Genomic DNA, 27,232 nt, shown 5'->3' on the forward strand with positions numbered 1-27,232 from the left:
TAAGACACGACAGAGGTGTGCACTCCGACTTTGATGAAAACGCCCTGCGGTGGACTTGGATGGAGGATCCACCAATCATCTCCCTCATCCTCCCTTCAGAGCTGCGGGACCTCACACTATTAAACTCTCACCAAAAAAAGAAAAAAGAAAAAAGAAAAAAAAAAAAGAAAGAAGTTGATTGTACATGGGTCCCATTGATAACGCATGGGTACTGCAGATCTTTCCACTTCAATAGAGAAAACGTCAATATTTAGAGAAACACAAACCACAATATAGATTCTGTACAATTTTATCACCCTAAGTGAATTAAAATGCTATGAATAGCTCCAAACTCTGCTCACAGATAAGGATGCGTGCTCTTTCGGACTGTGTAGCCCAAATTTCCAACACTTTATTTAGTCAGTTTTCAGACAGCCAACTCGGGGTCTTGCAGGCATCTGGTGTGAACCCAGCTTCTCAGTTGCTGGTTTCCCAACCCATCCTTGAACGAGAAAAGTTCCACTGGCTTCTTCATCCTGACCTGGGTGGTAGCAGAACACAGGGCTAGACAGGGGACCCACACACACTGCTCACTCTGCCGGCAGAGGTTTAGCTCCGGGCAAGTTACTTAAATTCTTTATATCTCAAACTCTTGTTTTAATACAACAGGGACCCAAAGGATAAACACAACCTGGGGTAGATAACCACCACCCGAGTAGGTGCAAAGCATTGAGAGCACGGCGTGACATCCTCCTCCTCGTTCTTCTTATATTTCCAATAACCGAATGCTAGTTTGAAATATTGTAGATGATAAAGTCAGGCTTTGAGAGAAGTTGGGTAACCAGGAAATTAACATAACGATATTTCTTCATCATGCTCCCTGCAGGACATCAAACTCCTAACGATATTTCTTCATCATGCTCCCTGCGGGACATCAAACTCCTATCTCGAATTAGGAAGACTGCCCTTGTGCTCGGACGCCCCACGGATCTACGGGTGTAAGATACAGGCGCTGAAGAGTCCTCCGCCAATAGGGACAGGTTTAAAAGAAAAAGAAAGAGGACAGGTTGGACCATCACTTTGCCCAGGGCTTGGGCTTCATTTATTGGCTTGCTTTCATTTTTTTGACATTGCTCTTATCCAATTGGTCAATTATAATTTTCATCATTTGGACTATGATTTTAAGGCCATTTAATACTTCTCAGGATCTCTGTAGTAAGCCAGGATAAAAGAAGAGTATGTTGAGGATTAGTGTTTAGGATCACTGGTGGAGAAAAGCTGGCAGAAACAGTTTGGAAACATATTGAAATTTAATTCAACAAGCTATCATTACTTCCAGCTCTTTATACTCTAGGCAGTGTGATTAGTAATAAATCAACACATCAAATATTTTTTCTATTTGAAAAAAAGACTTTTTTTCAGTCTTTTTCAGAAAAAAAGCAACTCCTTAGAGAACGGAAGTACATGTAAAACTACAGCTTTAACAGAACGTTTGGATTTTCCTGGTATTAAACTCTGTCGAAGCTCAAGACGAAGACCTACCGTGCGATTGGTGCAGACAGGCGTGAAAGCATTGGTCCCACAGGTAAATAACCGGTCGCCACCCACTAAAAGCACCCGGATGTAGTTCTGACATTCCTCCTGGAGGGGGAAAAAAAAATCACACAAAACATGTTAACAGGCCTGAACACAAGAGGAATGGCAAATCTGAATATATTTTGACTGACTAATAAATTATATGGCAATTGACCACTAAAAACAAAAACAAAAATCTCTTAGATATTGACCCCCAAACAACAATAACTGTTAAATAATCTGACCTTCTCTATCTGCACACTTGTTCGGTAGAAGATATTTATGAAGATAAATATACACATTCAATTAAAATCTCAAAGCACGTATCTTTTTTTCGATAAATGTAGTTTCATTTTGAATTGTACCTGTTAACAGAGCAAACCCGAAATCGCCTTTGGTATGTGTAGTGAGGAGAATGAATAAAAGGAAACTATTGGATGCCACTCATGAAAAAGTGTCTCAGAAAACTTTCCAGAACTTTGAAAAAAAATGTTACAAATGCTTCTCCAAATGCAAGGGTCACATGTGAAACTCTGTATACAAATTGGAAGAAGGTTTTACAAAAAGTTTTCAAAGTGCTATTCCATACATAGTGAGAATCTATACACATTTTTGATTTTTGATGGAGAAGCAAGAATGTAACTAATAAGGAAAGGATGTCCAGAACATGTGGGATGAGACCCCATGCTGAGTGATGACCCAGAGTTGAGTATGTTTTGTGCTTGCAAAGCATGCATAGAAAATCTGGGGCACTGTCATCATAGTGCATGGACTTCTGAGCCAGAAAGCTCTTCATTCATTCAGCAAGCATTTACTGACTAGATATTCTTTGGTAGACACTGTGCTAGAGGTCACAATCTAGGCATTCAGCAGAAAATGAAAATAAAGGGCCATGACAACTACTATGGAGTTGTCCAGAGAACAGAATATTACTACCTCGAGAGGGAAGGGGAAGGGAAGAGTTGGAGAAAGGCTTCCCAGGAGGTGACATCTAATGTAAGTTTTAAAGGAAGGATAGAGGGGCGCCTGGGTGGCTCAGTCAGTTAAGCGTCTGCCTTCGGTTCAGTTGCTGATCCCGGGGTCCTGGGATCAAGTCCCACATCAGGCTCCCTGCTCAGTGGGGAGTCTCCTTCTCCCTCTCCCTCTGCTGCTCTCTCTCTTGTCAAATAAATAAGTAAAATCTTTTAAAAAAATACAAGAAGGATAGAATTTAGTGAAGCTTCCTGGAGGAAGCACCATCTGACACTTACAGGATTTAATGACCTAAAAAGGAAAAAGACAACCTAGGTGGGGGGAGTGGACTGTGCCGAGGTGCCATGGTTAGGGTGAGGGGCTTCGTGGTGTATGGAAGAGGTCACACATCCACTGCACAGTCAGACAGGGGCCGCTGTGCCTAGTGAATTTGAATTTTACTCCAAATGTGAAGGGACTTGCTATTTGTTTTCATTGCATGAAGTCTGACCTGACCCAATGTTGAAGGACCACTCAGTGTAGAAGCTAAACTTGAGATAGGGAGATTACAGTTCCGGAGACAGACAAGGGAACCACTTCCTTAACTGGGTCCCATGTCCTTTCGTGCCCAGACTGGGTGGGGGGTGTGGACGTGCACAGCCAGAACGCAGTGAACCAACAGGATGTGGTGAGGAGCCAACCGAGTGGACAGAGCCGACATCTCATGATACATGATGGTCCAAATAGCATGCCGCCCTGCATAAGAAGCTCTGCATTTGGCAATGCTCTCTTCAACCAAATGGAGCCCCAATCTCCATGCCTGCTGATTTGCCATAACTCAGTCTGCTTGTTGGCCTGGCCATGAGGATGATGAAAAGAGCGAAGTCTGGGGATCTGCTTTCTAAATATGAAGTCAAACGTCAAGGGCAGATAATTCTCCCAATACCATACCTAGCAAGAATAGCAAGCACAAATTATAAGTGACTGCTAATCTGAACACACTTTGAGAAAAGAAACAACAAAAGGAACGAAAGCTCTAAGTCTGATATCAGGAGAATGGAGAAATGAATGTCAACAGTGTACTGGGTAGCTGAGAAAGGTACGCCAGATGGGGAGGAGGCTTGTTTTGTTGTGTTCTGCTTTGTTTTTATGACTATGGAAAGGGCAGAGAGTTCTGAAAGAGAAAGAACAAAACAAGACTTCAAAGAGCCACATGGTTCTCTCTTCCCAGGCTCAGGGAGCACGGGGAGGACAGAGAGGAGGGGCGAGGTGGCCGGGCCATGTCAGGGAGCGTGGGGCACGGGGGTCTGCAAAGACAGGATAAAGGCAAGGATGAAAGCCTGAGGACTAAACATGTCTGAGGGATACTCCAAAGAGATAACCTGGAGCAAGGGAGCTGAGAGGGCCTGATGCCTTAACATATAAAACAGACGTAGAGGTAACACTATAACCAATAGGAGATGGGAAATGACAAACAGTGGGAGAAGTGGGGATTTTGCCTGTTTTCTGTTGTGCTTTTAGAACTCTTTCAAGAAGGAGTCTAAGACATAGAGGAACTCTTTTGTTGTCGTTTTAAAGCAAGAGACTGACACAAAGTAGAAATGCGCTGGAAGCAAGCCTATATCCATGAACACAGTCAAGGTTAAGTTATTCCAAGATCCCGACTGAAAGATGATGTCTACAGACCTGGGGGAGAGAAAGCCAGTACTTCTCATCAATTATGGGAAGGGAAACAATCGAGATAACAAAAATGTTTATCTTCATCTCCCAAAAGTAAGACAAACTGAAAATAAGAGCAGAGGTCATTAACTTTTGTGAGGGCCCATCACAAACTTGATGAAGAACTGGAAGGATGGTTAGGGAGGGTGAGCACCAGAAGGCAGAAGTGTACCAGAGAGGCAGGACAAATCCAGCTGGATTTTTTTTTTTTTTAATCTTGGAAAAAAGTAAACAAGGGAGGGCACAATGATATTTCAATTGGAACAGAGAATTGTAACAAGCCTGTTCCAGTAACCAGGACCACATGAGAACACACTCGGGGGCTCTACTGTCTGAGAAGGGTCACATGCCCATGGACCACCCATCAGCTTCCCCAGCTCAGTGAGATTGCAGGGCAGGATAGAGGAAGAGTTCAGGGATCAGGACAATCAGATAAGGGGGCCCGTACAGTCTTTTTCTCAAGGACAGAGGGCAGACCCAACCCTGTGGACCCTAGAGTTGCTTGTGACATATGGGACCTGACCAGAGTCATGTTCTAGATGAGTCCAGTATGCACGCTGGGATGCACCGGGGGAGGAGGGGAGGAGGAGAGAAGAGGAGAAGAGGAGAAGGTTTGCATTATCACCAATGGGACTAGGACAAGGCATGCTCCCTCCTTGTGCCCTGTAAGAGGAACCTTCGGAGGTGGGCATACTTCTGTGTTTCTTCTTAACTGTCAAGAGCTGAACTCCTTTGCCCAAAGTCTGGCTCAGTGCATCTCAGACCTTTCTCGTTCTCACTCCCTTAAAAGCCGCCTCATGTTTAACTCAAAGACTCCTTCAACTGATTCTAGAAGCAGGCTGGATGTGAATAGTAAACAAATAAATGCATCTAAAATAATGTTTTTTTAAGAGAAATTGGGGTAAGTTCAGACAAAACAACGTAGACCGTATTAGATAGAAGAAAGTAGAGGTACTTAGCTTTTGAGCAGCAGATAAATGTAGAAATCAGAGAGTCAAAATTAAGAATGAAAGGAAATGACCCCGAGGGCCAGGCTCTGTAATCATCAGTCTCCGGCTGGTGGTAGGCTTAAGACCCAAATTCTCCTATGGAAAATCTCCTGGTGGATCGCGTTATCGATCACGGCTACAAATGTGGCTGTTTCACCGGTTATCTAAACGTGCCAGAAGGACTGCTTGGGATCGCTTGTTTTATTTAAAGTACAGGCATGATGCAGATAGATGTCCCTTCCGGAGATTCTGGTATAGGTTTGTCTTATAAATCCACTTACCTAAATATCTTTGAGTTTCCTTTTCTCATCTAAGAATATTTTCTTTTATCCCATTTCTGTATCTTGAAAGTGGTTTAAGGGAATTTAATGAATTCTGGTTTTCCAAGAAGTCATAGTGCTCATTTCCAAGGCTGCCAACTGCCTGCCACCACACGGCTTCTCTGTTGATAATGACAGTCATCTATCTACCTTTTGGTAATACCACTTGAACCTTAAAACGACCCGTGGGTGCCTGCGATCCCACAGGCAGGTCAACCTGTCCTTGACTTCAAAGCAATTATCTGAATTGACAGCTGGGAGGCAGAGTTGCTGACTCACTAAAAGAGCTTCGAGACAGAGGCAGGCCAAGGCCCCCTTGGTCTCAAGGACACACAGCCCTGACCCCAGGACAGAAAACACATGTTTTCAGGACCTTTCTCTCAATGAATTCACTGGTTTTTCCCTTACAGTGTTTCATCATTTTTTTCCCCCAAACAGGTATGTTCTGCTTGAAGAAAGACTGTAACTGTGCAGAAAGACGATCCGTAAACAGGGTAGGTGGCTCAGCAACGCCAGCCCATCTTTGTTAGGGGTGGGGGAGGAGGGCTGGGAGCCAGGCAGCGTCCATGCTCATCAGCGCTCCCACTGAACACAACGTGTCTCCCTGAGTGACGCATCACCTTTGTGAGCACCCAGAGCGCCGCAGAGCAATTTACAGTAACTGCACGTGCCTCTCCTGTTGAATGCATACTTACCGAAAGTCACGATTACCAGGTGAATCTTGAGAAACTGCATCACCCAATCAGATGTAAATGTATATATATATGGCGTATACACATAGGAGACATATATGTGTGTAAGAGACACATGTATTACATATGTATATATGTGCATACAGATTACAGAAGTTTTTTTTTTTTTTAATAGTTTATTTTGAGAGAGAGAGTCCACGAGCATGAGCAGGGGTAGGAACAGAGGCAGAGGGAGAGAGAGAATCTCAAGCAAACTCCACACTGAGCTTGGGAGCCAGACACAGGACTTGATCCCACGATCCCGAGATCATGACCTGAGCCAAAATCAAGAGTCAGATGCTCAACCAACTGAGCCCCCCGGGCGCCCCCAGGTTACATAAATTTAAATAAATATATAGACATGCTGTTATAGTCATATTTATACCTAAATATATAGATATACATATCTAGAAATATGTAGATAAAAATACACACATATGCATATGAATATATATTAACATATCTATTGTATGCTATATAATACATAGTGTATTGATAAATTAAAGTATACTTATTATGCATATATTTACATAATGTGACTATTTTCAACTGAACTCCATGGAAAACTTGTTGGGGACACCTCGATTTAAAAAAAAAAATGGGAAACAAAACAAAACAAAAATAAAACTGCCTGTACAGAATCTACACAGGTTGTTCGTGTCCCATTTAAAGAAGCCTTAATTTTTGCAGTAATCATATAGAATAAATTCAGGTCTGCAGGGTGCTGCATGCATTAACTCAAGAATTCCAAATCCTGGCACTCCCGGTGAACATGTCCAGGCCCCCCCCACCCCCCGCCATGCCACCAGGCAGGATGGAGTCATGGAGTCATGGTGGCTTCCCCCCAACATCTGGAGTTTGCACTCTCCTTGCACAGCTGGACAACACGGCAAGCAGGGCCCCAGGAGAAATGCAGGCAGAACAATACACGGAGCCCTGGATTCCAATCAAAACTCTCCCACCGGGGCGCCTGGGTGGCTCAGTTGGTTAAGCGACTGCCTTCGGCTCAGGTCATGATCCTGGAGTCCCGGGATCGAGTCCTGCGTCGGGCTCCCTGCTCAGCAGGGAGTCTGCCTCTCTCTCTGACCCTCCCCCCTCTCATGCTCTCTCTATCTCATTCTCTCTCTCAAATAAATAAATAAAATCTTTAAAAAAAAAAAAAAAAAACTCTCCCACCAAAGAGCAAAATAATTCTAGGCACTTGGTGTCAAAAGTACCAAAATGAGATCACAAGCAAGAAAGGTACGAGAAGCAAAAGCTCCGAGAGGTGCACAAAGCAGCCCCCTCACCCCCTTGCGAGCCGGTGCGTTTCCTAAAGGGCACAGCGGGCAGGGCTGTGGCTCAGACACAGTGACCCCAGACAGACAAGGGACTCTTGTTCGCGTGCAGGAGAATCGGCCATTTATGTTTAAAATCATATTCGTTTAAAAGACATTTAAGTAACTCTTGAAGCATTCTTCTGTCATCGGATTTCAAAAAGAACTAAATACGGCAGATTTTATTATAAAAGTTTCAGAATACATAAAAACAGACGCTTCTTCCCCCTTTAACGCAGGAAACGTTTGAGTCCTTTGTAGGCAAAGTCACCCTCTTTCCCCAAAATGAGCTGAAAATTTTATAAATACAATTGAACTCCAACCTCACAGCGAAGTGGCAAGTCTCCGCACCTCCTTTCTCTTCTAAATGGGCCCAAATCAAGGATCTATGACATTTTCTTGACCTGATTCCCTGAACTGGCAGTTTAACGGACTACACGTTTGAAATGGTGCCTGTGTCGGTCCCAACACCACCAGGGAAAAAGAGCAAATGTGTCCTCTTTCTTCTCCCCTGCTGGGCAGCCGGCTGAGGAATGTTCCCCTCAGAGCGGCGAGGGGGCCCAGGGCACGCCACCCCGCTGGCTCAGCCCCCTCACCGCGCCCAGCATTCCTGGCTCTGCTTATCCTGCTTTCTGTGGGGCAGCACGGACCACTGCTCTTCGGGGAGAGAAAACCATGAGCTCAGTCAAAACGGCTGGCATTCTTCTCATTTTTGAGATGTCACATTTTGCATTATTCTTTTGATTTCAGGGAGAAGGGAAACTTTGTAATTCTGTGAAAGTTGTCCTAAGACTACTGCACAAACAAAAAATAAACAATCGCTGAATTCTCATTTCTAAACTCCTGGCCACTAAGAAAAAAACCTGAATTCCACTCCCTAAACGGATATTATAGCCGTGCCCCTTTATCTATGAGGACACCTTCCAAGACCCCCAGGGGATGCCTGAAACGATGGATAGTACCAAGCCCTACAGATACCACGGTTTTTCCTGTACATACCATACCTCTGAGAAAGTTTCATTTGTAAGTGAGGCACAGTGAGAGAGGACAACAACAAATAATAAAATAGAACAATTCTAGTAATATGCTGTAGTAAAAGTTTTGTGAACGTGCTCTCTCTCTCCCTCAAAATGTCTTACTTTCTGTGCTCACCCTTCTGTGAGTGCTGTTCTGAGATGATGAGATGCCTACGTGATGCGGTGATGTGAGTGACTGATGTAGGCACTGTGACGCAGCGTGGGCCTACCGACCTTCTGGCGTGACATCAGAAAGAGGATCATCTGCCTCTGGACCGCGGTTGACCGCAGGCGATGGAAACTTCCAGAAGCAAGGGGACTGCTCTAGTTAAGTTGACTCAGTGAAAATGTTTTCCGATTTGGGCCCTTGAACTGTCAGAATGGAGAAATTTGGGTTGTCTGAATTGTGAATTCAGGGACTGGCCCTCGGGCAGATGGTATTTGGCCTCGCTGCTCCTCTTCATAGGAAGTGGCCTTGTTTCTTCTTCTGTGTCCCAGGGGTTGGGCTCAGGCTACTGGGTCAGGTGCCATTTTGAGAACGTAACAGAGATGCTAAGTAAGGAAAAGGAACTAGGAGAGGAAGATGCAGAGCCGGATGTCCCACCGGGCTCCCCACCCACGGACCACCCGGCAGTGTGGCCTAGGGTGAAGCCTCTGGAAACTCATCACATCATTTTGGGCACATGAACTTCTCCCGCACACAGTGCTGCCACAAAACCGAAATCCATTTCAACCGAGCACGGGTTGTTCAAGAGCGTAGATGGGTCCATCAATATACTTAATGCCACCTCAAAGAACACGCCATCTCTCCTTACAGTACTGGTGCCTGAAATTCATCTTTAGCTGCGTTGGTATATTCTTCTGAAAAAAATCCCATCTACAAATGGAGTTTGAATCAATTTATAATGACAGAGATTTGCCATTGTTTTTAACCCATCAAAACCAGAAACACGTGGAACGTGAAGGTCTGATTTTATTTGACCGTGTTTGTTCTGCTCGTTTTCCTTCTGTGTCTCAGAAAACTCAGCGGAGGGTAGTGAGGACCGCTCCCATCTGTCAATTGAGGGTATGTTACCTAAAGGAATGAAAGATGCTCTTTCCGATTTGTTTCTGATTTTCACTTGCCTAATTTCTAAGCACCAAACAACAAATGGTCACAGCTTAAGGCAAAACATGGGTCAGTTCTGATTCAGCAGAAGCAATTATTCACTCCAAGCAGTAATGATCTGCTAGTAAAAGGCTACCGCTCTAATTCTTATAAAATTACTGACTCAGAAACTATCAGCAGGAGAAGCACTGGCTACCGAAATAATCAGATGTTTTCCTAAAATACATAAGGAACAGAGGAGACTGATGTCCAGAGAGGGAAGGAAATAGCTATTTTTGAAATAGTCTGTGAAACGAATGAATGTGATCTAGAGGAAACATGAGAACCATGTGAAATGGACCATGTAAGAACTGCCAATGCTTTCATCATTTGGAGAAATACAGTCCAGATTCTTGAGCACGTTAGTATCTGGCAATGTCTAGAGACATTTTTGGTTCTTTCTGGCTGTCACGACTGGGTGAGAGGGATTGCTTGCATCTAGTGGGGACCTGGGGACACTGCTAAACATCCATAATGAACAGGACAGAGACCCCACAACTAAGAGTGATCGGATCCCCAACGTCAAGAGTGGGGAGCTCGAGAAACCCTGAATTAACAAAGATCACCACCCAGGTGTGGGTCTCACATGTTTGGTCACTCATCAGGAGAGTGGAGTTACACTCCCAACTTCGGCTGTGTCCTGGGCTCAACGTGAAACCGTCAGGCCCAGCTCCCAGTCCAGGGGCATGGGTTGCATAATGAAAATGCAGCATGACAGGGAAAATACAGATGGCTACTGGTAACTGGTGCAATGTGGGGGTGCAGTAGGGGCAGGAGCCCCTGCAGAGAAAGACACAAGTCCCGGGTGATAACTGGGGGGGGGTGCAGGGGGGAGCGTGGGCAAGGTGGAAGCAGGGGGAATGCTTGAGATGGGGCTCCTTGAACGGGTAGGAAGCCATGGCCACCCCATAGGTCCAGAAAATTTGTTGCTGGGCTGCCCAAAACCAAATCATGTTTATTGGCACGTGCACAGACCCAGAAGGAAGAGGAGAGGGATGAGCCAAAGTACCAGAAAAAAAAGAAAAAGGAGAGGAAAAGCCAAGAGGGAGAAGGACGCAGACCCTGGAAGGCGCCCGGGTCATCAGGCAAAGGGGAGGACAAGGAGGGCATTAGAAGCTTGGAAAGGAAGGTCCATGTTTTCTGCTGGTAGAAATAAAAACGGTGCCCCCCCCCCCTTACTGCCCCCAGACGATTCTGCCTCTCCACACTGCAATAAGGTGGTTTTGTTTGAAGAGTTCCCTGTGCTCTGGTGAATAGGGAGAAATACCTCTGGTACATCATGACATGCAAACATTCCAGGGAGGAGAAAGCAAACCACAGAGACACCCCCTTCTCAGGTTTTGCACATAATTTATCCAAACTCAGTAAGAAGAATTCATTAGTTACTTCTCCTTTATTTTGTGGGGGCATTTTCATATTTTTCGTAACCTGGTGCTATCTTTACATCTTCTTGTGTCTCCGATGATTTATGTCAGAAGCATTTTCTGAGGTTAAAGATCTCTCAGTAAATTGCCTTCATCAATTTCTGCTTTTTTTTTTCTTTCTTCGTCTCCAAGTGTTTCCCTGGCTAAGATGGCATTTTCTTCCTTCCCCTCTCCTCCTTCTGGGTTCTTTATTCAGTTCTGGAAAACCCAGTGACTGAGTTTGCTGAGACCGGCCTCCACGTCTGACTCTCAAAACTGTTTAGTTAACAGGGAAAAGGGCAATGAAATTGGGTAAAATAAAGTGCCTAACATCTTTTACCCACACAGCCGGTGTGAGGATCTTTTACCAGTGTTTGCTCACTGCATTTGCTAGATTTTTCCCCCAAGCTCTTGGCTCTGGGCTCACATTTGCACAGGGAGCCCTACTTGCTGCTCGCTGTGTATCTGCTTTCTTCTGTGACCCTAAGTGGGATTCACATTGGAAAGACCGGTGCTCCAATAAAGTAACGCTATCACTCTCAGAACGAGACAGAATGAGCATCTGCACCAGCTGCAAAAGAATTTCCTCAAGATGGTCCTGTATAACTCTCAGAACCAGATTCCCCCGGATGGAGGAATTCTGCTCTTCCTGAGCCAGCGACCGTGTGGAGGCAGTTCGACCCTGGGCAAAGCTGCTCAAGAAATGCATTTCCAACCTTAATTAGAAACTGCACTTTCCTTAGGAACTTGGGGGTGCTGATTTTCATATGGAAAGAGAGGAGGTGGGTGGAGGAGAGAGAGAGAGAGAGAGGGAAAGAGTTTATTTTATAGATACGTTAAAACGAATTATAAAGAAATCTCATCATTTTTGATATAATAATTTTATTTATCATAGAGTCACTTTATGGAATTAGCTCTAAGATATAATTGGGGAATTAAAATGTTATTTTTAAAATTCAGGCCCATATATTTCCAAATGATATCACAGCCAACTGATTCCATATTTTAGCCTAATTAATGGTGCAAATCAGATCTGCTCTCCTATTCTGAATCCTTTTTTGGAAACTGTGGTTAATCTTGATTTAATGTTAAAACCTTGAGAATCTACTGTACATATATTTTGTTTCTGTTTTGTTTGTTTGTTTAAAGGTTTTATTTATTTGAGAGAGTGTGAGACAGAGAACGTGAAAGAGAGAGACCGCGAGCAGGGGGGAGGGGTAGAGGGAGAAGCAGGCTCCCCCCTGAGCAGGGAGTCTGACGCAGGACTCGATCCCAGGACCCTGGGATCATGACCTAAGTCAAAGGCAGACGCTTAAATGACCAAGCCACCAAGGCGTCCGACGTATATTCTGAATCCTGTTTTTTCAAGTTACAAGGCACCATCATCAGGAATAACCTTCATATCAAAATGCTTCACGTACAGTCCTTCCAAACAGTGGTGACCATGCATTTCCGCATGCCCCTTACCTCGGACTTGCCCTTACTGTAACAGGCCTTCTTGGTGGCTTCATCACACTCCCACTCCACAGCCTGTAGGAAACACCAAAATGACAGCGACTGTTACGGTTTTGACTGAAGAAAAGGGGAAGAATAATAAGGCACTGGTAATCAGATTAGGAAATGTGGGCACACCACAGAACCTTCATACTAATACAGAATTTACACCAAATTCATGAAATTCACTCACAGAGGCTTCTATTTAGCTTTGAAATCAAAGCATTTAAAGGACCTGTCCCCTAAGTAACTACAGTTCAGCAGAAGTAGTGTGACATTTCAATGACTATAAGAAAGGCACATGCAAGGAGTTGGTACCTAGTGCCTGCAGTGACATCACAGGACAGATCCACAGCACACTGAAAAGACAAGCCTTGGAACAAAATGATGTAAATACTCATTTAGACATTTGTATTTTCTGTTCATAGTATGTCATTTATCAATATTCAAAGATAATGGAGCAAGGATGATTTTGCAACCTCCTTACTCCCAAGATCCATATGTAAATGATGAATAGTCAATAAAAGAAATAGCTCATGCAAAGAGCACATCTACTACTTCACCCAAACCAGTAATTTTCATACCATTAGGAGCTCTGACTAAATAGGTAGAGCCACAACCTGCGAGTATGTTTTCCCAGACTTTCCAAATCTAACGCATGGCGTCAAGTTGACGTGCATTCTTTCACATCTGCTGCTGTCCGTGATTACCTGAGATAACACACAGCACTGACTTCACAGGAAGAAATGATGCCTGCCAATATTAACGATCTATACGCTGAGATTGTGAATCACTTTTTTGAACAAACGTAAGAATTTGAGCTGTTTATCTTTTGTATTATTGTATGGAATGTGGATTTGTGAGCTGGATTTCCAAAGATTTAGGATTTTTGAAGGATCAGTTAAATCATTATCAGAAAAAAAAAGTTTTTTAAAATTTTATTTTTTTGAGAGAGCATGAGCAGGGTTGAGGGGTGGGCGTGGGAGGGGTAGAGAGAGAATCTTAAGCAGTTTCCAAGTTCAGCGTGGAGCCCGATGCAGGGCTCAATCTCACAACCCTGAGATCATGACCTGAGTCGAAATCAAGAGTCAGACACTTGGGGTGCGTGGGTGGCTCAGTTGGTTAAGCGTCTGCCTCCGGCTCGGGTCATGATCCCAGGGACCTGGGATGGAGACCAGTATCAGGCTTCCTGCTCAGCAAGGGGTCTGCTTCTCCCTCTGCCACTCCCCCTGCTTGTGCCCACCCACTCTCTCTCTCTATCAAATAAATAAATAAATCTTAAAAAAAAAAAAAAAAGAGTCAGACACTTAACCAACTGAGCCACCCAGATGCCCCATTCTCAGAAAAAATAATTTAAGCAAGGGACAATTCTTTGCTAATCTGAACTAATGTTAAATAGTAAACTAAACTAAGCCAAAAACAAGCTACTGTCAAACATTATGAAGGAGAATAATGGCTTCACTCTCACTTCTAGGAAGAAGGTATTTTTTAATTCTCCTAAACCTAGGAGAGTAACAAAGTGATGGTGTACCATAATCTCGTATCTACTGTCCTCCAAAGAAGGTTACATAATAGAGATTAAAACACAAAACCCTGCCTCTTGTATAACTTATCTTCCTTGGCAAACATGAGTCCATAAGAAAAGTATTCTAAAGAGAACCACTTCAGTGACTTTCAAACAGAAACAAGATCCTAACTGCTTTCCCTTGTGTCAACTTAGCGATTTTTGTCAGTGTCAACATTTGATAAGAGAATTTGTTAATTCTTTCTGTGATGTCTTCCTGTTCATAATGATTAATGGCAGCAATAAAATCACAGCGAGTCAACATGTGATGCAAACAAATGACTTGAATTCTGTGCTAGGATGACAAATACATTCGTGACAAGGGATGACACCTCCCGAGAAGACATAAGGGCTTCATGTGTAATGGCAGATCCGTGTGTCCCCACGGGACTCACGTAAAATAAGTGCATTACTATTGTTCCAAATGGACCTTTCCTTTCTTAGATCTCTTTATAAAACTATGTTGTTTGTATTTAAACAAAGATATCTGTATTTTTGCCCTTACTTAAACTTAAAAAAGAATTGATATACTACGATACATTCTTTTACAAAGTCGACCCTATCGCAACTTTGACCTCCTATCATCAGGAGGGTTGGTTATATAATTACTAGGACAACTACAAAGCAAAAAGCTTTAGGTAAAGAGGCATTTGTAGGGGCTCTTGTTAGTCCAGTGATTTTGTTGAAAGTTAAATAGTAATTCTCTTTTCAGTAAACATAAGACCTATGAGGAGCATGGTTAGTCCCAGGGTTGCAAGAAAATTTATCAAATGCCATCAGAATTGTTCAAATCCTTCTACCGCAATCACAAAGAAATAGCTTCCCCAGTCTGCGTAATGCCCAAGTAGCCTGTGTGTTTTCAAGATAATTGAAGGCCAAGGATTGGATGCGGAAAGTAATAGAAAAAAGAAGGAGAGTTTTCAAGAATATTTCTTTACTTTATCCAGTTTGGCAAGAAAAAGCACTTACACTCACAAGTTTATTAGACCAATAGAAAATAGGACGGATCTTACAGATTTTTCTGAAGACAGTTATTAAAAGAAGCAAAGTTACTTCTGAGGCATTTTTATTACAGTATAACTGGATTTCCAATAATATTCAAATCCAGAATTAATTAAAGACCATGACTGTTCAGCTTTTCTGTTGATTCACTTCCTACCTGAATAGAGGACAGGATAGACAAGATTTATATTAGGAATGGACTGAACTACCTATCGTAGGGCTGGACAAATATAACTGGATGTCACAGAATTTATCAAAGAATGCAGTGGGAAAACATGTCGCCTCCAGATTGGCCTAAAACAGGATGTTGATCCCATAGTATCCTTCTATTCTCTCAATGTATTGAACTTAATCTATTTGACCACTTCACAACTATGGGGAAAAAAAAAAAGCCACTTCTATTAGAGAGAAATATGAGTATCAGTAGAATCCTCCAGAGTTTATTTCTCAAAGTTACTCATCCTGTTTGAAATTATATTATGTTTTAACCTGGTCATAACTTTCTTTATTCCACAAGAACTGTTCCAATAAATTAAATTTCTTTTAATCAAGTCTTCTCACTATATTCTCACAGGAGATTCTTGTTATTCTTTCATGCGTCATAATTTTGGAACAAATCCCACTACTGATTCGTGAAGCCATCTTTCCAGTTGACTTCTTTTCAAGACACTTTTGTATCTACACAAACCTATCTTTATGACAGTCAAAACAAATGTGAAGCCATTGACATGCTACATCTCAGATCTCAGTACAACACTCGTGCTCTTATTTCCTGAGTCTCTGTGTTTTTTTTTTAAATCTAATTTTTATCATCTCTTGTCTTTTCCTATTGCACAATAGCCCTGCAGAGGGAAAAAAAAAAAAATCTCAATTCTCTATTCCATTCTGCATTTAATCTTCATTATATTTTTTGGCAGCACGCACGTAGAACTAATACTGTGGTTACTTGGATATCCAAAGGCTATACACAGTAGGCGAAGAGTGTGAAGCATCTACATCTTAAAAGACAAGAAGATTCCCATTCATAGAACCTTATTTTTGTTTTGTATGTAAATATATACCAATAACATCTGTGCTCTTCACCTACCTACAGAAGCTTTGCTTTACGCATTTGCATTCATTCTCTCTTTCATGTCATACACGGTTAGGAAGTACCCACCTACCAAGTGCAAGACGCTGTGCTAGATAATTTTGATGGAAGAGAAACAGACATATAGGGGATATTTGCACATGTCAGACATTAATTTATGATAACATACAAGTGTCTTCCATTAGTCTGGACAACATCTTGCTAACTCTGAGAACTTGTTCACTCTGAGAACTTCATCATGGTCATTTCCATTGTTCCAAGAGCCATGTTCATTTCAGATCCAGAGATACCCTGGAACTTACAACATCATCAACTTTCAGGAAGCCACAGTGTTACAGACAGACGGAAAAGGAAATAGAGTAGATTTACAGTGTATCATTTTATACCCACAGAAGCCCTGGATGGAAGGAAGCACGACACCATACATACCTCACCATCACGCACACACATATGCTCAAGTTATGATAAACGGAGCTCCGATCTCGGGAGTAAATCAAATGTGGGAAAGAAAAAAGATTGGCTCTTTCTATGTACGTGTTACATACATATAAATCCACAGTTCTCAGAAGTATATAAACAAAGCTGTGTATTATCACATTCCACAGCGAGAGAAGTTAATTAGACAGGGACCAGCAAAGGCAGATACTTTTCATAAAAATGAAGAGAACAACATTCTAGGCAGATGGGCCACTACTCTTTCAACAGATGGCTTTGCTAATTAGATCCTGGCAAAAGATAACATTAAAAAAACTAGTTTAATTACACAGTGCCAAAAATTAACAACCACCTGAGGGCTTTTTTTTTTTTATACATTGCATTCATATTCTTATGTCATGTATATCTGTGAAATGCCAGAGAATGTGAAATCGTGGTGGCAACTATAAACACACCGTCAGGCAATGGGAGACCATATCCTTGTTCAAAACAGAAGCAAAACACAAATGAGATGGAACTTGAAATAACTTGATTTTTATGTTACTTCAATAAGGTGCTAATCCAGTTACCCTTAAGCAGAGACATGTTCGCAAATTACCTTTAGTGGCCACACGTGACAGGTTCAAAACACCGGGAATTTGAGATGGAACGGTGTGCATTGAAAGACACAAAGGGGTGGATAGTTTGCCGTCCATGGCAAATATGTAAGTCCATTTCACTCTTACTGGTGACCTCCAAATCAGAGAACTGTAAGGGGGCATTAGTCCTATTATCCAATGACTGGTTTTTGATTCTCATGACACTGGCATCATCCAAAACTACAGATACAGCTTACTTTGGAAATCCCATAAAAATGTGTTACTACCCTTTTTTAAAACCCTTACAGGAAAGCCCAAGATCTTCTTCCACATCAGAATACCAAATCAGACTTACTTTTGATAGCTGCACAGTGGAGTTCCCAACTTGTTAAATGCTTACTGGGCCTTTTGTTTCTCAGTGGATCTTTTTAAGATTTTATTTATTTATTTTGGAGAGAGAGAGCGTGAGCGGGAGGAGGAGCAGAGGGAGAGGGACAGGTAGACTCAGGGCTGAGCACAGAGCCTGACGCGGGGCTCAATCCCATGACCCTGAGATCACGACCTGAGCTGAAATAAACAGTCGGGCGCTTAACCAACTGAGCCACCCAGGCGCCCTGGTTGGATCTTTTTAAATTGAGGGTTGTTTTTTGAGTAGACAGTATATTAGATTCCTAGGACTGTCATAACAAAGTACCATAGACTGCGTGGCTTTAAACAATAGAAACTTCTTCCCTCATAGTTCCCAAGGCTAGAAGTCTGAAATCAAAGTGCCAGCAGGGTTGGTTCTTCTGGAGTCCCCAGGAGAGAATCTGTTCCCTGCCCCTCTCCCAAACTCTGCTGGAGGTTAGCAGCCTTGGTGTTCCAGGGCTTCTGGAAACATCACTCCAGCCTCTGCCTCTGTTTGCCCAAATGTCCTCTTCTTATAAGGACACTGGTCTTTGATTAAGGTCCACCCTAGTCTAAGAAAGCCTCATGTAGCTCATTGCATATGCAAACACTCTACCTCCAGATAAGGTCACCTTCTGAGAATCTGGGGGGATATGAATTTTGGAAGGACACCATTCAACCCAGTACAAGACAGTGTGACATAAAAGTAAAAGTTTGAGATTGACAACTGGTAGAACACAAATGAGGGCCATTGCTTTGCTGGAAATCAGCTGCCAAATCTTAGGCAAAATACTGATAACAATTTACAAAACTCTTATATTGTGCTGACTACAGAGCTGGGTGCTTTGTATACATTTTCTAAGTTAAGTCTCTCTATAATTTTACGTGGGAGATAACATTAACATAATATTCTGGATGAGGACATCAGCTAAATAACTTACCATAAAGCGACAAGAAGAGTAAGTGGGACATCAAAATTTGAACTTGGTGACTTGGATTGAAGCCTGTGTGCTCTAAACCACTGTCTTCTGACCCACAGAAATCATACAGTATTTGTCTTTCTCTAATTGGCGTATTTGGCTTAGCATAATACATTCTAGTTCCATCCACAGCATTGCAAATAGCAAGATTTCATTCCTTTTGATGGAGTAATAGTTGTGTGTGTGTGTGTGTGTGTGTTGTGTGTATCACATCTTCATCCATTCATCAGTGAACATTTGTGCAATCTCCATAGTTTGACTATTGTGGATAAATGCCGCTATAAACATTGAAGTGCGTGTGCATCTTTGAATCTGTATATTTGTACTGTTTGGGTAAATACCTAGTAGTTCAATTGCTGGGATGTAGGGTAGCTCTATTTTTAGTTTTTTGAGGAACCTCCATACTGTTTTCCAGAGTGCCTGCACCAGCTTGCATTCCCACCAACAATTCAAGAGGGTTCCCCTTTCTCCGCATCCTCACCATCACCTGTTGTTTCTTGTGTTGTTAATTTTAGCCACTCTGACAGGTGTGAGGTGGTATCTCATGGTGGTTTTGATTTGTATTTCCCTGATAATGAGTCATGTTGAGCATCTTTTCATGTGTCTATTAGCCATCTGGATGTCTTCTTTGGAAAACTGTCTACTCATGTCTTCTGCCCATTTCTTACCTGGGTTGTTTTTTGGGTGTTGAGTATGATAAGTTCTTTATAGATTTTGGATACTAACCCTTTATCAGATATGGCATTTGCAAATATCTTCTCCCATTCTGTAGGCTGCCTTTTAGTTTTGTTGATTGCTTTCTTCACCATGCAAAAGCTTTTTATCTTGATGAAGTTCCAATAGTTCATCTTTGTTTTTGTTTCCCTTGCCTCTGGCGATGTGTGTAGTAAGAGTTGCTATGACCAAGCTCATTTCTTTAATTCTTATGCACAATCTCATATAAAAGACAGTAAAAGTGGCCTTTACCAAATTCATGCTTTATAAAATGTAAAATTACAGCAGTAAATGATTAGTAAAATGTAAGAACAAATGACCACTGAGTCACAACACTCAGTATCTAATTATTTCTGTATTTTGTTTTGGTTGTCTACTTTTGAAATAATAGTGATTTATACAAATTAAGTAGTAATAAATAAGGCCACCTTTGAAGTTCAGTTAATGTGGAGTATATTCTGAAGTAAAAGCAGTCAATTTATTCTATATTCTACAATAAACCAATTAATCCAGGTAATGTTATAATAAAAGTTAATTCACTGAGGGTTTCCAATGCCTAAACATTGTGTATATTATGTATATTAGTATAAACGATCTTTAAATAACAGACTTAAAACATATGTAATGTAGAAAACCCCTGAGCACCTCTAGAATCCTGCGGTTCCAGGAAGCATATTTAACATATTTGGTTTTAATGTACCAGTCAAACTCTGACACCCAAGTTAAATGCTTGGAATGGCCCTGAGGAGGGAGGAAAACAAAGTAATGGAGGACAAGCTCTAATAACCCTATTCCTGAACACGGATGAGCCCCACTGAGACGATTTGGTGAAAAAAGTACCTTAGGAATGAGCCTAATATCAAAGGATGCTGTAATATATGGTATAATATTTTAAATTATGATAGACACCGAGGCAGCAAACAATTGTTAACTTTAAAAATGATGCTATTAACGAAAAGTGGTACTGGAAGGTAAGCCTAGTACCAAAAGCTGCTTTGGGTTTCAAAAAAATTATTTTGGTGGATCCAAGTAGGACTGATTTAAAAAATGGCATCCTGTACAATTTGCTAGCCTAACCATAGTGGAAAAAAATCCAACTACTAGAGGAAGGTCTATTTTTATACTTAAATTTCCTGAAGTATTAGTACATAAGAAACTCAGTTCAAAGTCAGTCAAGCATGTTGCCATTAGAGTGGGCTGACTTTTCAAGGAATTGCCTTTTTTAAGTTTCCAGTGTGTTTGGTGGGAAAACTGTTGCTTCTGAACATATTTTCTCTCCGTATGTTTTTCAAAAACATACATCATAGAGATGATGCCATTCAAACACCACAATATCTGTAATGTTTAACAGAAATTGTAATGCTCACTAGAAATTAAATAATACATCATAATCAAATTGAAATTAGATGTTATATCTGATGTAACATTTATTCTGTACATGCAAAAAGGTGCCCCAAAGGGAATGAGTTGATTATAGAAAGTTATGAAAACTATCAGACCATCCTGAGCTTCATACCACTATTTGAAGACTTACTTGACAATGACATGAGGCTTTGCCAAATATAAATTAAAGAAAGAAAAAAAAAAAAAAAGAATGAGCAGCATACTGGCATGGGATTATTTGTAAGATACAGAACTCTAGGGGCGCCTGGGTGGCTTAGTCATTAAGCGTCTGCCTTCGGCTCAGGTCATGATCTCGGGGTCCTGGGATCGAGCCCCACATTGGGCTCCCTGCTCGGCGGGAAGCCTGCTTCTCCCTCTCCCACTCCCCCTACTTGTGTTCCCGCTCTCGCTGTCTCTCTCTCTGTCAAATAAATACATAAAATCTTTAAAAAATCAAAATTAAAAAAAAAAAAAAAGAACTCTAGGGACAAACAACTTGCTATAAAGAAGGCTGTCCTGGAAATGTCTTTGGAAAGATAACTTTGTAGCATGGCTTGGACCAAAGCATTCCTACACAGAGCACTTGATGACTGGCAAGCATATTCTAGAACCATTGGGAAAATGAAGAGAGTCAATCATGGCCTGAGTACAGGAATGAGCGCCCCAGCCCTATAATGAGATTTCATTTGGAAATATAGTCAAAGGGTTCAAAGGGAATGTATCACACAAGCAATATGAAGGACCAAGGTCTTTATTTTCAGACAACATGAAACAGATGTAGAAAAAGACTCCAGCAACCATAGCATGAATGTAAATGATGATGCAGAGACACGATAATTTCTATACACCTTACCTACCACTTGTGACTTTTTGTGTGTTTGGTTTCTCTTGCTAGAACTGTAAGGTCACCTATGTCGTGCTCATCAATTTTGATCTCATTATTGCATATTTTGGCTGAATCCTAATGAAGACATTCTACATAAACTGTCAGCTTAACAGGCAATATAGATTTAAATAGATGAGTGTTTGCTTTTAGTTTTTCCCATCAATATTTTCTATTTTTTTCTGAAACTGGCTTCATGAAAACAAACAACACTTCATACCTGATTACTTTTCTCTGCAGTTCTGAGTTAGAATGTGTGTACTGTATTCACGGGAGTACATAGAAAGCCCAGATTATAGATGCTTCTTTGGAAATTATTTTTTATTCGCTGAACCAACCACTCAGAATTTATTTATTATTCACATTATAAATGCTTGTTTCCTGAGATGCATCCTACCACTACCACGAATGACTTTACTCCCAGTTTCAGAACATATCGATTTGCCAAATCTCAGGATATATTGAAAACTCTTTTTATGAGCTTTATTCAGCATTATTTCCATAAATTTTTGTTTGCAGCTGAGCGAAATGAACATTAAAATTTGTTTTCTGGTGTACATCTGGGCAGTTACATTTCTTTCTTATTTTAAATAAACTGTGAAACAGGATGATATACTTCTGTTCAAAAAACATTATAATATGATCACAATGTTAAATGAGAACTTAATGAACATTATTGATATATCCATTTCCCAGTTAATATTTAACATTCTCATAATTTTATGAATATCTGCTGGAACTTATTAAATCAAATAATTTAGCATTAAACAGTACTTTGTGAGTTTGCCATTTATTTCTTCAAACATTTGTCTCTCTCTCTCTAGTATAATCAGATTACATACCAGAGGAGAGTCCTAAAATATTATCACAACTATTCCTAAAACCTTAGATGAGAAAGAGCTCTATCCAGTAAAGAAGTCCAAAAGTGTTTCAAATATGAGAATAAAAGGTTTTGGGTTTTTTCTAAGATTTTATTTATTTATTTGAGAGAGAGAGAGAGAGAGAGAGAGAGTGTGTGTGTGTGTGTGTGTGTGTGTGCAGGGCAAGGGGCAGAGGAAGAGAGAGAATCTCAAGCAGACTCTACTCTGAGCAGAGAGCCTGACACGGGGCTCGATCTCATGATCCTAAGATCATGACCTGAGCCAAAATCAAGAGTAGGCACTTAACTGACTGAGCCACCCAGGCGCCCAAGAGCAGATGGTTTTTTGATATACGTAACGTCTAGGATATTTTGTTTGAAAATGGGAATTTTTTGGTATAATTTTACAACAAATTCCAGTAACCGTCACTCACGCTCCCCCTCCCCCATTCGGCCCATTCTCAGGAGCTTTTCTGCTACCCGACTAGCTAGACCTGGCAATTCGTTGCAAACATTGTAACTTTACCCAGCTTCCTATGAAGGAACTGAGCTTTAGGGCTCTGGTAGCACCCAGAGCCACATGCTTGTGCGCGTCAGAGTGAGACAATGCGGTCAACTGAATAATGGCCCCACAAAAGATATCCGCATCCTATTCCCTGGAACCTGTGAATGTGTCACCTTGTATGGGAAAAAAAGGACTTTGCAGATGTGACTGCATTAAGGATCTGGAGATGGGGAACTTATCCTGGATTATTTGGGCGGCTCCTAAATACAGTCAAACGTACCCTGCAGAGGGAGGCAGAGAGGGATCTGCATGCACAGAGGAGAAGGCAGTGTGACCCCGAGGCAGAGACTGCAGTGATGCAGCCACAAGGCAAGGAAGGCCAGCAGCCACCAGGATCCAGAAGAGGCAAAGAACAGATTCTCCCCTAGAACCTCCAGAGGGAGCATGGCCTATGAGACACCTCGATCTTCGCTCCATAAAACTCATTTTGGATTCCTGGCCTCTAGAACTGTGAGAGAATGGAGTTCTGTTGCTTTAAGTCTCTACGTTTGTGTTAGTTTGTCACAGCAGTGATAGAAAAATAATGCAGGCATATGTATACGTGGACTACACACATGCAAACACACACACACACACACACACATTCTCCTCCCAAGAGCCGTTAGAAATAGGCACTACTATCAGATTCAGCCTACACAGCAGGTGGCAGGGGAAGTAAGTCACCCAACGTCACCAAGCTATTAAGTGGATGATGCAGGATTCGAACTCAGGTCATCTGGCTTCAGCTTCCATTGTCTTAGCCCATGTGCCTTGGCCCCATCTTTCAGTGAGTGGGGTGCCAGGCTCTCCCACACTCCTAATTCCTTCCTGCCTCACCAGGGTCCTACTGAAAGACTGAGTTGGCTTGCTTTGAACTTGTCAGAGGAAATAAAATATGATGCTTTCTCTTCCTAATAAATGGGAAAGACCTTTGGTGGGGAAAGAGAAATAAAATGGTTTGCTTGAACAGCTGATGTCTCTTCACTTTGTCATTACAGAGATTTTTGACAAAACTGTTATGGTTTCAATGTTGATGCCATATGAACTCATCCATTTGAACGTTTCGGCTGGCAACCCCTCCTACCCTGAGTTCTGAAAGGGCCCTCAAAACACAAAAGTAAATTTAATTGAGGATAGCCTATCACTCTGCAATTCTGTGGAATTATCCAAACCCATGGGGAATTATATCAAAGGCAAGACAAAGAGCATGTATGAGCAGCCAGTGTGTATACAATCCCATCTTCCAGCACATTACACTGGGGTAAAGATACTAAACTACATACAGGTAATTCACACTGGGTTATATTCCCAAAGTCAGTTTATGTATTGGACTTGGGAGAATAAAGGAAACGCCATCCCACAGAGATACCATGCAAGCTGAGCTGGAAAGCACCACGGTCAACAGAACCCAGTGTCTTGGATATGGCATGAAGGACCCACACATTACACAGGCACGGCCAAGAAAACACTTGAATTTCCAATTTGAGATTCTAAGATTCCATGTCCCCCCATTCCAGTGAAAGGTGGGTCCTTCCCGCCCCACGTGTACCACGGAGGCCAGCCCCTTTGCCTCATTGCACATGGCAGGGGAACTGGGGGAGGTGTGACAGACCATTGAAGAGGTACCGCCAGGCCCCAGAAAGACAAGGACAAGGAGCAGCGGGACCTGGTTCACTCCTGGGTTCCTGTCCTTGGTGGGAGCTAGCCTACCTTTTCCCAGTCTCTACACCTTGACCCCAAACAGTCTCACAATTCCCAGTGCTCTCCTCTTACTGGAGAACCCAGCCTTTTGGAGTCTCCCTAAATGGTCTCAAGGCTGGCAACAGCAATGCTATTAGAGAGGGAAGCCAAGCATTGCTCCCCAAGCCATCACAGAGGCTGTAGGCAAGCACTGCGCTTTCAGTGTAGTATTTTCTAGAACAGTCATACCCTAAGAGCACTAATCTCTCTCAAATAAATCATGCTAACAGAGTTATCCTCACTTCCTAAGGCCTACAGTTTTGATTAAGCTGAATATTCAGAGAAGTAGATTTTTCTTCTTTGTTTTTCCAAGTAAGATAACGTTTCCCCATAAACATCTATATGTGCTCTCAGGGGCAACGTGGTTTAATAGATTATGACGACGGATAATCAGGTCTCTTAATTATTTTCTAAGGACTATTGTAGTGGTGAAAATCAAGCCACATACACATGCATCTAAATAGCAATTATAAAATATTTAATTGCTTTTTAATTTAGAAATGATTTCTGATTTTGAGAACCATCTCTGTTCCAGTGTATTCATCATTTTTGTTGCATATTCAAAGACCTTATCAGCCTATTTATAACTATTTTGACTGGTTTGCCTTCTATGGTATTTTGACAGATGTCATTCGTAATTAGTTAGATTTGTGTTCATACTAATACATAATCTGGGTGATTCGGCCGACACATAATGTTTAATTACCCAATTATAATTGAATCTGTTTAAAAAATGGATGTGGCAAATCCACAAGTGACCTACAAAATCTCAGAATCTCACTTTTTCTAGGCACCAGACTCTTGGCATTTCCAAAAGATTTCATCCCTAGGCCTTCTCTGCCAATATTTGCTTTTCCTTTAAATAATGATGAGTCCCAGGAAAAAAAAACTCATAGTTTAGGGAATAGCTTCTATACTCCCTTTACATCAGTGATAAACAAAAACCATTACTGCATAATAATCCTAAAACAAAAAAGTAAAGTTTCTCCTCCAATGTGTAAAAACACAAAGGACAGTCATTGAGGCTTGTCTGAGTTTAATATTGGTAAACTCACCACATATGAAATACAGACAAATTCTATGTCATCCTTATGTAATCGTTTAAAAAAATGTTTTTAAAGATTGTATTTATTCATTTGAGAGAGAGAGAGAGTGAGAGAGAGCACGGGAGCAAGCACAGGCCGAGGGAGAGGGAGAAGCAGACTCCCCCGCTGAGCAGGGAGCCGGACGTGGGTCTTGATCCCAGGACCCTGGGATTGTGACCTGAGCTGAAGGCAGATGCTTAACTGACTGAGTCACCCAGGCACCCCTAAAGATTTATATTTATCAGAGAGAGAGGGCACACAAGCGAATGGTGGAGGGGCAGAGGGAATTTTCAGGCAGACTCCCCACATGACCTGAGCTGAAACTAGGAGTCAGACGCTTAACTGACTAAGCCATCCAGGTGCCCCGTCATCATTTTAATTGGTTCTATGCCAAGAAAACACTCCAAAACAGGGGATGCTAATTATCCAGTATATTTCTATGTGATCCATCCTAACTTGTCAACATATTCAACCAATATTTACTGAGCACCTATTATGTGAAAGAATGTGGGTTACAACATGATTCTTCCTAAAGCCTCCTGCACTTTAGAAATTCTCAGCATAGTAAAGGTGAGAGAAAAGGAAGGGAGTAATACAATTTGGGAAGTAAGAGTATATAGCATGAGAACATCGAGAAGCGAACACCCTGGGTAGCGAAGATGGAGAGCCACACAAAGAAACTCAGCTGGGCTTCCACGTGAGGAGGGATGGAGGACAGAGCTTCTCGGGGCAGATGAAAGGGGCACATGCTTGCTGGACGCAAGTAACCGCATGTGTAAGGTCTGTTAGGAGTGAAAAGGCATCCCACGTTCAGGGACCTGTGAGAGATGCGTCTGCTGAAGCCCACAAGGAAGGGTGGGGATTAGCAGACTTTGAAGCTGGAAAGGGAGAGAAGGACAGACCAGGAAGCCTCTTACATACTGTGGTTTGAAAACAGGACTTTTTCCATTTAAGCATTTTAAGCCTTAAGGTAATACAGTAGTTTACCTACATTAAGACATTAACCATAGTTAGAGGTGGGGAAACTGAGGCATGGAGCATGATAAACAACTGCTTGAGGTCAGAAAGCACGTGAAGGATCTAAGATTGAACCATGAACAGGTATGCAGCTTTAAAAAAAGCGCTACATGCGCTCTGGACAGATGGTCTCGAGTTTGTTCTCTGAGGTCAGTTTGAGATGCTCCATTCCAGTGGTGGTGGTGGTGGTGTGAGAAAGTATTCTATCATCCAGGAAAGAAGCTGGTTTGGAGGTAAACACAAAGCCTGGTTTCTCTGGACCCTTATATTCATCTTTGCTTGGAAACAAAGGGCGTGTAGTGACAAGTGTGGGCCACATGTTTTATTTTGG

The 27,232-nt window shown here is 41.9% G+C and overlaps 1 protein-coding gene across 1 annotated transcript in view; it reads right to left on the minus strand.

Moving 5' to 3' along the window:
• The window catches only part of SEMA5A (semaphorin 5A), a 466,526-nt gene that overhangs the window by 159,100 nt on the left and 280,194 nt on the right, over positions 1 to 27,232 (minus strand). Inside the window, exons 6-7 of the mRNA XM_034998860.1 lie at positions 12,614 to 12,676; positions 1,522 to 1,620 (exon numbers count right to left, since the gene is read on the minus strand). Coding sequence (XP_034854751.1) covers positions 1,522 to 1,620; positions 12,614 to 12,676 — 162 coding nt within the window. The remainder of the gene's footprint in view (positions 1 to 1,521; positions 1,621 to 12,613; positions 12,677 to 27,232) is intronic.

Source organism: Mirounga leonina, unplaced genomic scaffold (genome assembly GCF_011800145.1).
Source record: "Mirounga leonina isolate KUSES-001 unplaced genomic scaffold, KU_Mleo_1.0 Mir_95, whole genome shotgun sequence".
In the NCBI taxonomy this organism is placed as follows: domain Eukaryota; kingdom Metazoa; phylum Chordata; class Mammalia; order Carnivora; family Phocidae; genus Mirounga; species Mirounga leonina.